The sequence below is a fragment of the Xyrauchen texanus genome, chromosome 2 (genome assembly GCF_025860055.1).
Source record: "Xyrauchen texanus isolate HMW12.3.18 chromosome 2, RBS_HiC_50CHRs, whole genome shotgun sequence".
Taxonomy (NCBI): domain Eukaryota; kingdom Metazoa; phylum Chordata; class Actinopteri; order Cypriniformes; family Catostomidae; genus Xyrauchen; species Xyrauchen texanus.
Window position 1 is genome coordinate 62536389 of NC_068277.1, and position 14064 is coordinate 62550452.

At 40.3% G+C, this 14064-nt stretch overlaps 1 protein-coding gene across 2 annotated transcripts; it reads left to right on the forward strand.

Annotated features, from left to right (window-relative positions):
* Positions 1-1000: 1000 nt before the first annotated feature.
* On the forward strand, positions 1001-8926 carry LOC127619731 (caspase activity and apoptosis inhibitor 1-like). 2 transcript variants are annotated; one of them, XM_052092699.1, is made up of 7 exons: positions 1001-1127; positions 2425-2616; positions 2764-2848; positions 6227-6256; positions 8057-8114; positions 8269-8333; positions 8412-8926. In XM_052092699.1, the coding sequence occupies exons 1-7, from the start codon at positions 1014-1016 to the stop codon at positions 8816-8818; spliced, it is 951 nt and encodes a 316-aa protein (XP_051948659.1). In that variant the 5' UTR covers positions 1001-1013; the 3' UTR covers positions 8819-8926. The 2 variants fall into 2 exon arrangements, with proteins under 2 accessions (XP_051948659.1, XP_051948667.1); XM_052092707.1 differs by lacking the exon at positions 6227-6256 and having other exon boundaries at positions 8412-8925.
* The last annotated feature ends 5138 nt before the right edge of the window (positions 8927-14064 follow it).

Sequence of the window (14064 nt, forward strand, 5' to 3'; positions counted from 1 at the left end):
TAGAAGCACATGTAACTGTTCTCAACTAGAGGTCACTCTGCCAAACAAAGTGTTTAAAAATGCAACAAATACATAAATATAAATATTAAATGAAAGGTAGGATCTGGAAGATATCAAACAATACTTTAAGAAAAATGAAATGCCTATCAAAGTTGTGTCCTCACTTTGCATCAACTGATTGCAGATTTAAAAAAAAAAAAAAAATCGTGAATAAATCAGAAAATGTCCCAGCTTTAACTCCGAGTACCCCTTTCCCACTTCCTGCTCGGTGGATGCAACAGTAGGACACGTCGTCTGGTATGTTTGATATTTTTCATATTTTAAACAATGTATAAGTGTCTGTGGTCACAGCTTCAACTTGTCAACTCCATCATTCTCATTATTATAATTTCTGTTAAAATTGTGGGATCAATTTTGGTATTTTATTTCAGTTTATAGAGGTAACTTCAACTCTCCTAACTATGTAAGAGTAACTCCTTTACTGAACAATATTATTAGATAATTAAAGACTCCACACTTGTTGGATAAATAAAATTAAAATAGCACACTTTTTGGTGTGTCTGACGGAGTTGACACAAATGACAGTAAGATGTAAGTTATGAAGTGAATACATAGCCTATCAAGTTTCTGAAAAAAAAAAAAATTGTTTTTATAAAAACCTGTTAATTACTAGACCTTTGTCTAAAAATATATCCCTTTCAAATGAATTTAGTATTAAAAAATAAAAACGTTGTTTTGTCCCTTATCTCAAGAATCAGTTCCTGACAGGCTCCAAGTGTTAAGAATTAGGGTGGGGGAGGGGTGTTGGCGAGTTAAATGTTAATACATTGTATTTATGTTGTGTTTTTTATTTTGTTGTATGTTTATAAAACAATAAAAATGTTAATTGAAAAGGATTAGGGTGGGGTTAAGACAGCTGCTGCCTCCCAGGAGAAAACTGAGGACCATTTTTACGACAGCTGGCTCAATGACTTGGCGCGTCTGCATGGCGTCATCAGTGTGCGACTGAAAAGATGCAGGAGGGAAAGAAACGAGAGAAAGAAAAGAAGCGGAGACATTCCGCGATACAGCGAGAATACAGTGATGGCGAGAGAAAGAAGAGAAGAAACACTGAATCCAGCACAGAGGTGAGAGTCAGAGAAAGAGAAGATGAAGTTTAATACAGATCAGAGTAACAGTGATGATTTACTCAATAGATACAGACAGATGATCAGTAAAATAACGAATCAATCAAATCAAATCACTTTTATTGTCACACTACCATGTACACAAGTGCAACAGTAGGTGAAATTCTTGTGTGCAGTTCCGAGTAACGTAGCAGTCATGACAGTAACGAGACATATACGAATTACAGTAAACAACATACTTGCACAACACAATTTACATATCAAATGTACACATACTTACACAACACAATATCATATACAATGTACAGTAAACAATACACACAATAGAAAATATATATGCAGTATTTCTATTGTGGAGAATATATTTGACAGTCCAGTGTGAGATATAAGATTAATAAAGTGCAGTGCTGACTTGATCGTGAGAGATGTTCAACTGTCTGACTGCTTGGGGGAGAAGCTGTCATGTAGTCGGCTGGTGCGGGTCCTGATGCTGCGATACCGCCTGCCTGATGGTAGCAGTGAGAACAGACCATGACTCGGGTGGCTGGAGTCTCTGATGATCCTCAGAGCTTTTTTCACACACCGCCTGGTATATATGTCCTGGAGGGAGGGCGGGAAGCTCACCTCCGATGATGTGTTGGCAGTTTGCACCACCCTTTGCAGGGCTTTGCAGTTGTGGGCGGTGCTATTTCTGTACCAGGCGGTGATGCAGCCAGTCAGGATGCTCTCTACAGTGCTGGTGTAGAACCGTGTGAGGATGTGTTGGTTCATTCCAAACTTCCTCAGCCATCTCAGGAAGAAGAGGCGCTGGTGAGCCTTCTTCACAACGGCCTCAGTGTGGACGGACCATGTTAGTTCCTCAGTAATGTGGACACCGAGGAACTTGAAGCTGCTGACTCTCTCCACTGATGCTCCATTGATGGTGATGGGGCTGTGTTCTCCATCTTTCTTCCTGAAGTCCACAACAAGCTCCTTGGTTTTACTGACGTTGAGGGAGAGGTTGTGCTCCTGACACCAGCATGTCAGAGTGTGCACCTCCTCTCTGTAGGTTGTTTCATCATTATCAGTGCAGAATGTAAACATCACTGTGTTATATTGTTAGTGCAGAGAAAGAACAGACCTGACTCTTTTTAAACTAATGTCCAGAACATAAATCAGTGTTTTTCTAACGTGTTTGCTACATATATGACATTCAAATGCACAGTTTTTGCATTCCTTTGTGTATTTCTGTTCTAAATGCAATGAATAAATACATTTTAATTGTGGACCGTGTCTGTGTAACTTCTGTGTATTTTAGGACCCCAGAGAGGAGACGGGACAGTCAGAGGTTCCTCAGGAGCCCAGTGATCTGGAGGAGGGCGGACTGGACCTGAACAAGTCTTTCAAACCCATCAGTGACTACATGCAGGACCGCAAAGAGATGCTGGAACAGTGTTTCCTCGTGCTGGGAGAGAATAAACTCAAGAAGATGCTTCCGGATGAACTGAAGGTACCTGAGGATCATAAAAGTTGTTCGTAAGACTTGATGTTGTGCCCACAGTAACATCTCATGTTAAACAAACGGACAAATAACCTTCATGTTGCATCTGGTTTGGACACAAAGAGTGTGTTTAATAAGCGCTGTTGTTTCCTGCAGGACTGTTCTTTTCATGAGATTAAGAAACTGTGCTTGGATCAGTTACAGCAGCTTTCTGACAGTCATCTGCTGGAGATTTTGGAGGGTAACGTTCAAAATCAACATGACTTTATGAGTGTTTATCGATGTTTGTTTTGTGTTCTCAGACACAACTTCAAATTTCTGTGTCCTTATTTTCTTTCTTATCTTCAGACTGACTGAATAAACAATGTAGTCTCATGACAAACTCGTAATAATTCATACGAGTTAACCAGATGCAAAAGCACAAGATAACGGACTAGTTTGCTTTGAAAAGAACCCTGAACATTTAAAAATGAATGACACAAAAATAAAACAATTACAAATAATTAAGTTATATATATTTATTTTAATCAGTTTGTGTTCCCTGAGAAATTAACCCATGACTCTGGCATTGCTGGTGCCGGTTGAGCTACAGGAACAACTGTTAAAATAAGGGGCGTGTCACTTAATTTTAGGACTCGTAAAATGTTCATCTCTGAGTATTTCATGAAACATTTGAACACTTGAAGTACCTCTTAAAGCCATGAAAGCTGAGAAGTTGACCTGAGGACATCTAAATCCTTAAGAGTGATTCACAAACAATCCAACGCATGGCTGCTGCGGTTAATCCACATTAAAACTGTGTATTTGAATATGACTTTGACCTTCTAAAAAGGCCTCTATTGTCTGTGTATTTTAATAATATAACATTATAATATTATAAACGGGGACTAAAAATTAAATGTTTTTCATTTCAGTTCATTCTGAGCAAAAACTGTGTTTTTTTGGTTCCTCCTTTCCAAAACCGGTTGGAACAAAATCAAATAATGGTTAATAACATTCGTTTTAATATGACAGTACTCTGTGTTAAGGGGTCGGTGAAACAGCAGTGTTTCCTGATCTCGCAAGACAAACACACAATGTTGTGTGGAAAAACTAGCCCAAAATAAGAGAAAGAGACCCCTGTGTGGTGGATTTATCAGCATCATAACAAGCAGTTCATGAACAGTTCAGTATCATTTTAACTGTAGATCTGCTTCTCAGTCCAAGCCCGACAGCATCAAATCTGTATTAATGCATCACATGAAGACTTGAAAACAACTGCGAAATGTACTCTTACCTCTAATAATGTTTTCTTGTATCTGGGTTAGTCGTGCATGTACATGTAGTATTTATACATAGTAATTCACATAACGGGACATCCACAATGAGTAATTTGGAAAATAATTGTGTGATGCAGCTGTTATAACCGGTTACCAGCATTTAAAAATAAAGGTTTTACTCCAGAACAATTGAAAATCACTTTGTTCTAGTTTTTGGTTACATTCTGCTAAAAATTTCTTTCATTTTCGGTTTTCATTTTCATTCCTTGAACCGTTTTTAGTCCCCGGTTATAAATATTTTAAAAAAGGTATCGCCTGAGTCATAATGGTTCGAACTGATAAAGTCAACAGTAACTCAGATAACCGCTCTGTACAATTGTGATAAGAAGGCAAGGTAAGGCAAGTTTATTTATATAGCACATTTCATACACAATGGTAATTCAAAGTGCTTTACATAGAAGAGATTAAAATAAGAATACAAAATAAGAATAATTGAAACAGTTTAGAATAAAATAAAATCCAGTACAAACAGTCGGACACACAGTGGCACAGTGCTCATTCAGTAAATGCACAGCTAAACAGATGTGTTTTGAGTCTGGATTTGAATGTGACTACTGTAGGAGCACATCTGATCTCTTCTGGAAGCTGGTTCCAGCTGCGGCTGGCATAAAAGCTAAAAGCAGACTCTCCTTGCTTAGAGTGAACCCTTGGTATTTCTAGCTGATGTGATCCTAATGATCTGAGTGATCTGTTGGGTTTATATTCAGTGAGCATATCTGCAATATATTGAGGTCCTAGCCCATTGAGTGATTTATATACCAGTAATAATACTTTAAAATCAATCCTAAATTTAACTGGGAGCCAGTGTAAAGACCTGAGGTGTGATACGTTCATATTTTCTGGTTCTGCTCAGAATCCTGGCAGCAGCGTTCTGTATGAGCTGCAACTGTCTTATGGTCTTTTTGGGAAGGCCAGTGAGGAGTCCATTACAATAATCCACCCTGCTGGTGATGAAAGCATACAGAAGTTTCTCTAGGTCTTGACTGGAAACAAAGCATCTAATTCTTGCAATATTTTTCAGATAATAGTATGCTGATTTAGTTATTGCTTTGACATGACTACTGAAACTGAGGTCTGACTCTAGAGACACACCAAGATTCCTGACTTGATTTTTAGTTGTTTGACCTCTAGCGTCAAGGTATGCATTCACCTTGAGAACTTCATCTTTGTTTCCAAACAGAATGACTTCAGTTTTGTCTTTGTTTAACTGAAGAAAGTTTTGGCACATCCAACTGTTTAATTCATCAATGCATTGGCACAGGGAGTCAATGGGGCTGTAATCGTTGGGTGATAGGGCTAAGTAGATCTGTGTGTCGTCTGCATAGCTGTGGTAAGCAATTTGGTTCTTTCTCATTATTTGGCTCATTGGGAGCATATACAGGTTGAACAGGAGTGGCGCAAGGATATCATCTCTGAATGCAGAGTTCCCTAAAGTGCTAAGTGAGTGTATATACAGGATGTCCCACTCTTTGTCTATTTGCCAATCACTCTCATCGATTTATGAAAGTGCTTATAAACCATCCTCTTACATTGAATTTTCTTGCATTTGTTTTCTTTTGTGAGTAGGTTTTAATCAAAAAATCTTAACAAGGAACTCTTTGGAGAATTAGTGCTAAGATAAAAAATCTTTGTGAATTCAGGCCCAAACATTTTGAATTTGACTAATTAATGGTGCTGTAAGTGATTTTTTTTTCATGGAAAGGTTCGTAAAAATGTCGTGCTCCCTGAGGGATATTACTGAAATAAGACGTCCTGAGATATCTCACCGGTCTCTGTGACAGCTCGAGACTCTGTAAACAACAAACAAAAATGTGTCCACGGACAATGACGCTTTTTGCCTGTCAATCATTTTGCACGTTCTCGTAGAATTGCAGTTGCAGTGAATTATTGAGACTTAATGCCATTTTTACGGCATGTTGTTTGTAACAGTTGTCAGTGGAGGGCGCTATTTTGCTGCTGTTGTTTTTACCAACCGATTCTGCTCTCAATAAATCTCATTTGGTATCTCTGGAAGGGGGGTTTTAGAAAGAGGGGGCGTGGCTAGTTCAACAGCTCAGTCTCATGGAATTAGAACGGCTAAAATTGCTTACAGCACCTTTAAATCTTATTTTAAATGGTCTGGAGTCAATTTGACTCCCATACAATCATTCTTACCCAAATTTGAACACATCAGGAGGGTTAAAGTGCAAAGCTGCAGACATGTAAAGTCCCTTATGAACAGCCCCACTGTTTAATTATTTGTAAAATTATGTGCTCATTCACTCTTGTTTTTATATGTTTCTTCACACATGTGGCATCAGCACTTAAAGCCATTTTCTGCCCAGAGGAAGGTATGCCTATCATCATTCTTTTGTCTGTATTTTTCCCCATTTACACTCTTTTATACACTAATCTGTGCAGCTGTATCAGTGTCATCATAAAAAGACAATAACGGAGTGTAATCCGCTTATATCGTGGCCACGTATAGCGTGTTAGCGCATTAGCATCATAAAATGTATCTGACACTACACAAAAAATAATAATGCATCAAAATCAATGTTGTTGCTAATCATTGGCATATCCCAGTCTGTGATAATCCAAAAATAAATTAAATAAATAAAATAAGAAAATAACAGTGGCATTATATAAACAGACATTTAAAGGGTTAAAATGAATATTTGGTAGTTATGATCAGGACTGATGTTGGTTAAAACAATGTACTCATTGAAAGTGGGAAATAATATTAATATATAATTTTATTATCCTCGAAGGACCTCTTTTGAGTAACTTGTTTTTATTGTGGCACAAGGGTTAAGTTGATGTCTTAATGTTTAAATGGTCATTTTGCCACGGGGCTCTGATCAAGACAGACCTACAACTTGTCTTGTTGGGGCTAGTGCTAAAGTAAGTCTAGTTTAGTGCGTTTAAAGTTAGGCTGTGTTTAAACTGTCACAAAAAAAAATCTGATTTCTTACATCTGGTGCAATTGGATATTGTTGCACATGTGTAAACAGTAAAATCTGCACAAGATCAGAACTTTTCACATCCGATATGAGCCACATCCAGATACATATCCGATATCTGACCTACATCTAAACATGCATATCTGATTTAACTGGTATAGTTAATGGACGGGCAAGGAGGAGATGGGAAACGGCTGATCAGTCAACATAAAACATTTATGTAAAACTCAACTTAAAACAAACACATGCAGCATGACAGCGTGCGTCTCTCTCTCTCTTGAGATGGCGTCTCCGGTTCCCTTTATCTCGCTCTCCCGCTGATCATCTGATTCAGCGCCGGCTGTGCACCCTAACTGTCCAGTCACGCCCTCCTCCTGGTCACACTCCTTTCCCCGATTCAGGCACCATCGAATTGACCATATCTGGAGGGGATCCGCTGCCCTTCTAGCAGTTCTGTCAGCCGATGGTTCACGCCGCCTCCTGGGAACCTGGGGGAGAGATGTGGAGAGAGGGAAAGGGTGAGCGGGAGACACACAGTGAGAGAGGAGAGAAAACTTCTGGTGGACGACAGCTCGCTCCTCCCCCAGTGGATGGCAGCGAGCCCTCTAACCCCTGGTGGATGGAACCACTCCTCCCCTTCTCGGCAGCCGGCAGTGACCCCACTGTCCCAAGCAGACGGCCGCCTCTGCTCCTTTGGTGGATGGCAGCGGTGAGGACTCCATGACAGCGCATCCCTCCTTCTTCCCGAGTTTTGGCACCACTGTAACAGTTAAAGGACGGGCGGGGAGGAGGTGGGAACCGGCTGAACAGTCAACATAAAGTTAAATGTAAAACTCAACTTAAAACAAACATAAACAAACTACGATTACAACTTAAACTTATATTGCGGGGTATTAACGGACCGATATCATAAGCACAGCAGATTTAAATACTTAAAATACTTTGTTTATTAAAATAAATAAAACTATCATATGGCATTAGAGGACTGATATTTATTGCACAAATCATATGTGCATGAATGTGTAAAGAAGTGAACCGTAAACCACAACACACACTTCAAACACTAGCACTCAGAGCACATCCTCAATGTTTCAGTTCAACTTAAAGTGTCTTTCGGAGTGACCAAAAGTGAAAACACTCTTTGTCTTGTAACTGATGAATGTTTAATGATTTTGTTTGTTTGTGAAGGTAAAGAGTTAACGGTTTCTGCAACTGCTGATGAGAAGAAGAATTCTACAGACAGTCAGTGAGTAAAAAACACTTTTACATCATGAAATGATCGTTCCTGTCTAATTAGCGTTATTCGTCTCTGCTCTAGAATGTTATATGACACATCTCTAGATTAATATTGAACAATCCGCATGAGTGAGTTTTTATTAAGTGTTTATTAACGTGTGCAGGCAAGACAGTAACGTGGACTCCACTTCATCTCTGAGAGAAAATACTCAAACAGAAGAAAAACAAGGTAAATAATTCAATATTTATTCAAGAAACATTTTATTGGCAGTAAGTTTCAGAAAAGAAATGATTGTTTGTGTCTCAGGTGCAGGTTCTGGAGAGGACAGTGATGTTCTGAGCATCAACGCAGATATTGACGACAGTGACATTGAAGGTCACAAAGACGTCAAACCTGAAAAAATGGCATCCAGAGAGGAAGCTCTGCCCCCCACCGTACCCGTCCAATCAGCTGAGCCGAAGGTGGAGCTTCAGCAGGACATCGACAGAAGCGTCAGTGAGATTCTGGCTTTGACCTCCACTGAAACCAGCAAAGATCTGCCGGGAGCATCACTGGAGAAACCAGCCAGCCCAGAAACCGCTGCTGTCGCTCCAAAAGAGCAGCCGTCTGTTCAGCAGCTGGAGTTACTGGAGCTGGAAATGAGAGCCAGAGCCATTAAAGCGCTCATGAAAGCCAGTGAGATCAAGAAACGCACGGAGCGCCAACTACACTGAAGGTCATTTAGACTCAAAACTTGCTGAACTTTCAAGACCTTTCTGAATGTTCCCGTTTGTCTCCAATAGTACTTTTATTTCCAAAAATGTTCCAACTGTATTTGTATAAACATTTCATTTATCTTTACAAATAAATTGTACATTTATATGTAGTTGTTTAGCACATGATTTTGTCGAAACAGATTCAAATGAAGGATGCTACAAAGCAAACAATTCACAAAAGAAGGAACAAGTTACATGCAAACAGTGCACATACAAACTCATCTGATTGTTGGGGTTAATTTTTTACTTAAACACACGTGTGTCTTCTTCCACCAGCACATATTCAAATTCTGTTCCATAGAACCAAATACACGATGTTTTATCATCAGTGATGACGCATATATAAGAAATATACGTAAATTAGGGAATGAATTCAAATGTGATGCACACAGGTGAGAGAACAATGACTGTATTTGTGTTTTTATGAGTGTAAATGAACAAACTGAAGATGGGAGGAGCTGAAGAGGAGGATGAGATGAAGATGAAACCCATAGTATCCATCTGTTCTAATGATTTAACATTCAAGACAGAAAGGATAGAAACTAAAGGTCCTTCAGTCAGAACTGTCCTGTTGTGACTTTTCATTATTGTCATTTATTTAACGATTTTGTGTTTGGTTTTGTGGATTTTTTTCCTTCATATCAGAGCTTGTTCTTGTTTGTTTCTCTCAGAAATGGAGATACTTGCATTTCTATCTCTTATCACAGGTGAGTGGGTGTTTATGTGAAATAGTCTCATTATTGTCTGCCTTGTGAATCGTGTGAATTTCTCTCATTAACTGGGCGTAAATGGCACTGGCCGCACAACTTGGCAATTCAAACACAAATAGATCTTATGCATTAGCGTCCTCGTTGATTTTTGACGTGAATGAAAACAAGGCTATGAGGGATAGACTACAGTCTCCTCAATCCGCTGTATAATGTTCCTCGATCACATCTACAGTAATGTTCCACAACTTATGTTTTCTGGAGTTTTTTATACTGAATACTGTATACCCCTGTGGCAGGGCGGAGGGCGAGGCCGGGTTCTGATTCCGCACACCCGTCCCCTAATTAGCCCTCGAGAGGGACAAGGGCCAACCGAAGATGGCAGTGCGAGAGAGAGATTTACGGACAGTTGTCTGACACCTGTGTAGGATTACATATGTAATTTAGATATAGGTGTAGACGGGAACATTTAGTGCCCACATTCTCACACCATTATATGTAGGGAAACATAATTTAGATAGATGTGGATGGGGTCGGTTAAAATTGTCCGTCTTTCTCACACCCCAAGGGAATTTGGGGTCTTGAAATATGTGAGCTATGAACTAAATTAAACTGTCCTTATTCTACATTATTATGTAATGAAATATATAATGGAATTAGTCGCATTCGACAACCATTATAAATTAGATAAATGACAAATAACTAGATTATTTGTCTGAATAAAATTCTCCACCATTGAAATCGTAATTTAACAATTTGAAATTATAGTTCTGTCTGTTCATTGGTTGTCTCGTTACCCATGTCTGAGTATTTAAGCCCTCATGTTTTCCATTGTAGGCTGTCAGGTATTGTGAATGTAACTTTTTTTGTTTTGTTCTAGTCAAGCCAAGTCATGTTTATGTTCACGTTTTTAGGGTTTTTGGATATTCACATTTAGAAATAAACTGCACTTGGGTTTAGCTTCACATCATCATCTTCATTATTGCCATCAGCTATGTTACAGAATACCTGACCGGCCATAATGAGCCCAGCAGTCTGACTCCTGCACCTAGGTCAGGGGAATTAATCCCTGGAGGAATATGTGGGGGACTTCTGCACTCTGACCAGCAGGGTGGATTTTAATGAGGTGGCCCTCAAAGTTTGTTTCAGTTTCGGATTGAGTGAGCCAGTCTCCTCATTGATGCCTGGCGGTTGCAGTTCCCTGTCTCTAGCTCAGTATATTGACCTTGCTCTGCAGATCACTGGTTCTACGTTCACTGTGGGGGAGGTGGATGCTGAGCCGGAGTCCCACGTCATGGTCAGCGAGCCAGTTCTCACGCCTGCCACGACCAACGAACCAGTACCCACGCCGCCCACGGCAAATGACCTTGAAGCCTCGTCCATCCCAGAGCCTGCGTTGCCACCCTCGTCTGTCCAAGAGCCTGGGTTGCCAACCTCATCCGTCCCAGAGCCTGCGTTGCCAGCCTCGTCCATCCCAGAGCCTGCACTGTCAACTTCAGCTTCCCGGAGGAGGAGTAGAAAGGCTTTAGTTTCCAAGTCTCTGCCCCTTTAAACAACCAAGGAGGTCGTTTCCAAGTCTCTGCCCATGTTCACGACCACGGAGGTCATCACCGAATCTCTGCCCATGTACACGAACATGGAGGTAGTTTCCAAGTCTCTGCCCATGTTCACGACCACAGAGATCATCTCCGATTTTCTGCCCTTGTATAGTGAATGTAACTTTGTTTTTTTCCAACAAAGTTAAGAAGTCAAGTCAAGCCAAGTTTAAGTCAAGTCATGTTTTGTTTTTGTCAAGTCTAGTTCATGATTATGTTCACGGTTTTAATTAGGGTTTTTGGATATTCACGTTTTGACAAAAACAAAACATAACTTGACTTAAACTTGGCTTGGCTTGACTGGACTTGGCTTGGCTTGACTAGAACAAAACAACAAAGTTACATTCACAATACCTGACAACCTACAATGGAAAACATGAGGGCTTAAATACTCTGACATGTGTAACAAGACAACCAATGAACAGACAGAACTATAAACAAGATAAGACTAATACATTTAAACCAATGTCAAACTAGAACTGATAATGAGTAACAAGACTATAAACCAATGAAAACAAGACACATGAACATGGAGGGAAACAGGATGATCACATGACCGGGGAACCACATGACATGAAACAGGAACTAAACTTTAAAAAATAAAAGACATGAACACAAAAAATTAACAAAAACACATCTAGACATGACACTTTGAACCTTGCATTAAACTCACAAACATTTTAAATACAGTATAAATAATCTATTAAGTCACCAAGTCATGCTGTAAGGAACAGTGCAATGAACAATGCATTTAACCCTTTTTTTTTTTTCATTTAAGCAATAATCCTCTCAGCAGACCGAACTGTCCTTTGTAGTATTCTGATGTCTGATTTCATAGCTGAACCGAACCAGACAGTTATTGAAGTGCAGAGGACAGACTCAATGACTGCTGAGTAGAACTGTTTCAGCAGCACTGGTGGCAGGTTGAACTTCCTCAGCTGGTGAATGAAGTACAACCCCTGCTGGGCCTTTTTCACAATGGAGTCAATGTGTGTCTCCCACTTCCAGATCCTGTGAGATGGTAGTGCCCAGTAACCTGAATGAGTCCACTGCTGCCACAGTGCTGTTTAGAATGGTGAGGGGGGTCAGTGTTGGGGTGTTCCTCCATATGTCCACAATCATCCGTTTTGAGCTTTGAGATTGTTTTGACTGCACCAGACAGCCAGCTGTTCAGCCTCCCTTCTGTATTCAGACTCATCATCATCTCAGATGAGGCCGATGACAGTGGTGTCGTCTGCAAACTTCAGGAGCTTGACAGAGGGGTCCTTGGCGATGCAGTCATTTGTGTAAAGCGAGAAGAGTAGTGGGGAGAGCACACATCTCTGGGGAGCACCAGTGCTGATGGTACAGGTGGTGGAAGTGAATTTTCCCTGCCTCACAAGCTGCTGCCTGTCTGTCAGAAAGCTGGTGATCCACTGACAGATAGATATGGGACCAGAGAGTTGATGTAATTTGTTCTGGAGTATAGCTGGGATGATTGTGTTGAAAGCCGAACTGAAGTCCACAAAAAGGATCCTTGCATATGTCCCCGGTCTGTCCAGATGTTGCAGGATATGATGCAATCCCATGTTGACTGCATCTTCCACAGACCTGTTTGCTTGATATGCAAATAGTAGGGGATCTAGAAAGGGTCCAGTGATGTTCTTCAGGTGGGCCAACACCAGTCTCTGAAATGTCTTCATGACCACAGACGTCAGGGCAACAGGTCTGAAGTCATTAAGTCCTGTGATTTTTGGTTTCTTTGGGATAGGTATAATGATTGAGCGTTTGAAGCAGCATGAGACTTCACACTGCTCCAGTGATCTATTGAAGATCTGTGTGAAGATGGGGGCCAGTTGGTTAGCACAGGATCGAAGACACGCTGGTGAGACACCATCTAGGCCTGAAGCGTCTTTTGTTTCTGAAAAACACGTCATCTTCAAAGATCTTAAGTGCAGGTTGAGTAGCAGGAGGGGGGAGGGGGGGGGGGTTGCAGGAGGTGTTGGTGTTTGTGTGAAGGTCAGAGCGGGTGTGGGGTGTGAGATTGGGGCTTTCAAATCTACAGTAGAACACATTCAGGTCATCAGCCAGTTGTTGGTCCACTACAGGGTTGGGGGTAGGAGTCTTGTAATTTGTGAGTTTTTTCATGCCACTCCACACTGATGCAGGGTCATTAGCTGAAAACTTTTTCAGCTTCTCAGAGTAACTTCTTTTAGCCACTCTGATTTCCCTATTCAGTGTGTTTCTGGCCTGATTGTACGAGACTTTATCCCCACCCCTGAAAACATCCTCTTTGGCATGACGAAGCTCTCTGAGTTTTCCTGTAAACCATGGTTTATCATTATTGAATGATAAATTAGTCCTAGTAGGAATGCACATATCCTCACAGAAACTTTCATTGATGTAAAAGTTTGTTCCACAGCCTCTCGTTTTCCCTGTTATCTCCGAGATGCGATCCGCTCTGAACAGCTGAGGGCCCGGCAGATGTAACATGCTGTCCGGAATGGCTTCACTCAGTCAGGTTTCTGTGAAGCACAAGGCAGCAGAGTTTGAAAAATCCTTGTTTGTACGTAAGTAGATGTAGTGTGTCTGTTTTTTTAGGAAGGCTTATTTACTGTACGTGAATGAATAATTTAAGCAGTAATTTAGCAATAATTAAATTTATTCCATATCATAGATATCCATTTAAAATATGTTTTTATTTGCCTTACCTTAACAAACATTATTACAATATAAAATACAATACAATATAATGCTTAAAAGAAACTGGAGCGCAGCTCATATCCACCATTGAAATCTGCTACTCTGAAGAACCACAAGCTTGCTTACTTTGTGACGTCACGGTAATTTCATATTTTAATCGACATTAATAATCGCAATTACAATATCAAAGGCAATAATCGACAATTATGATTTTTGCTAA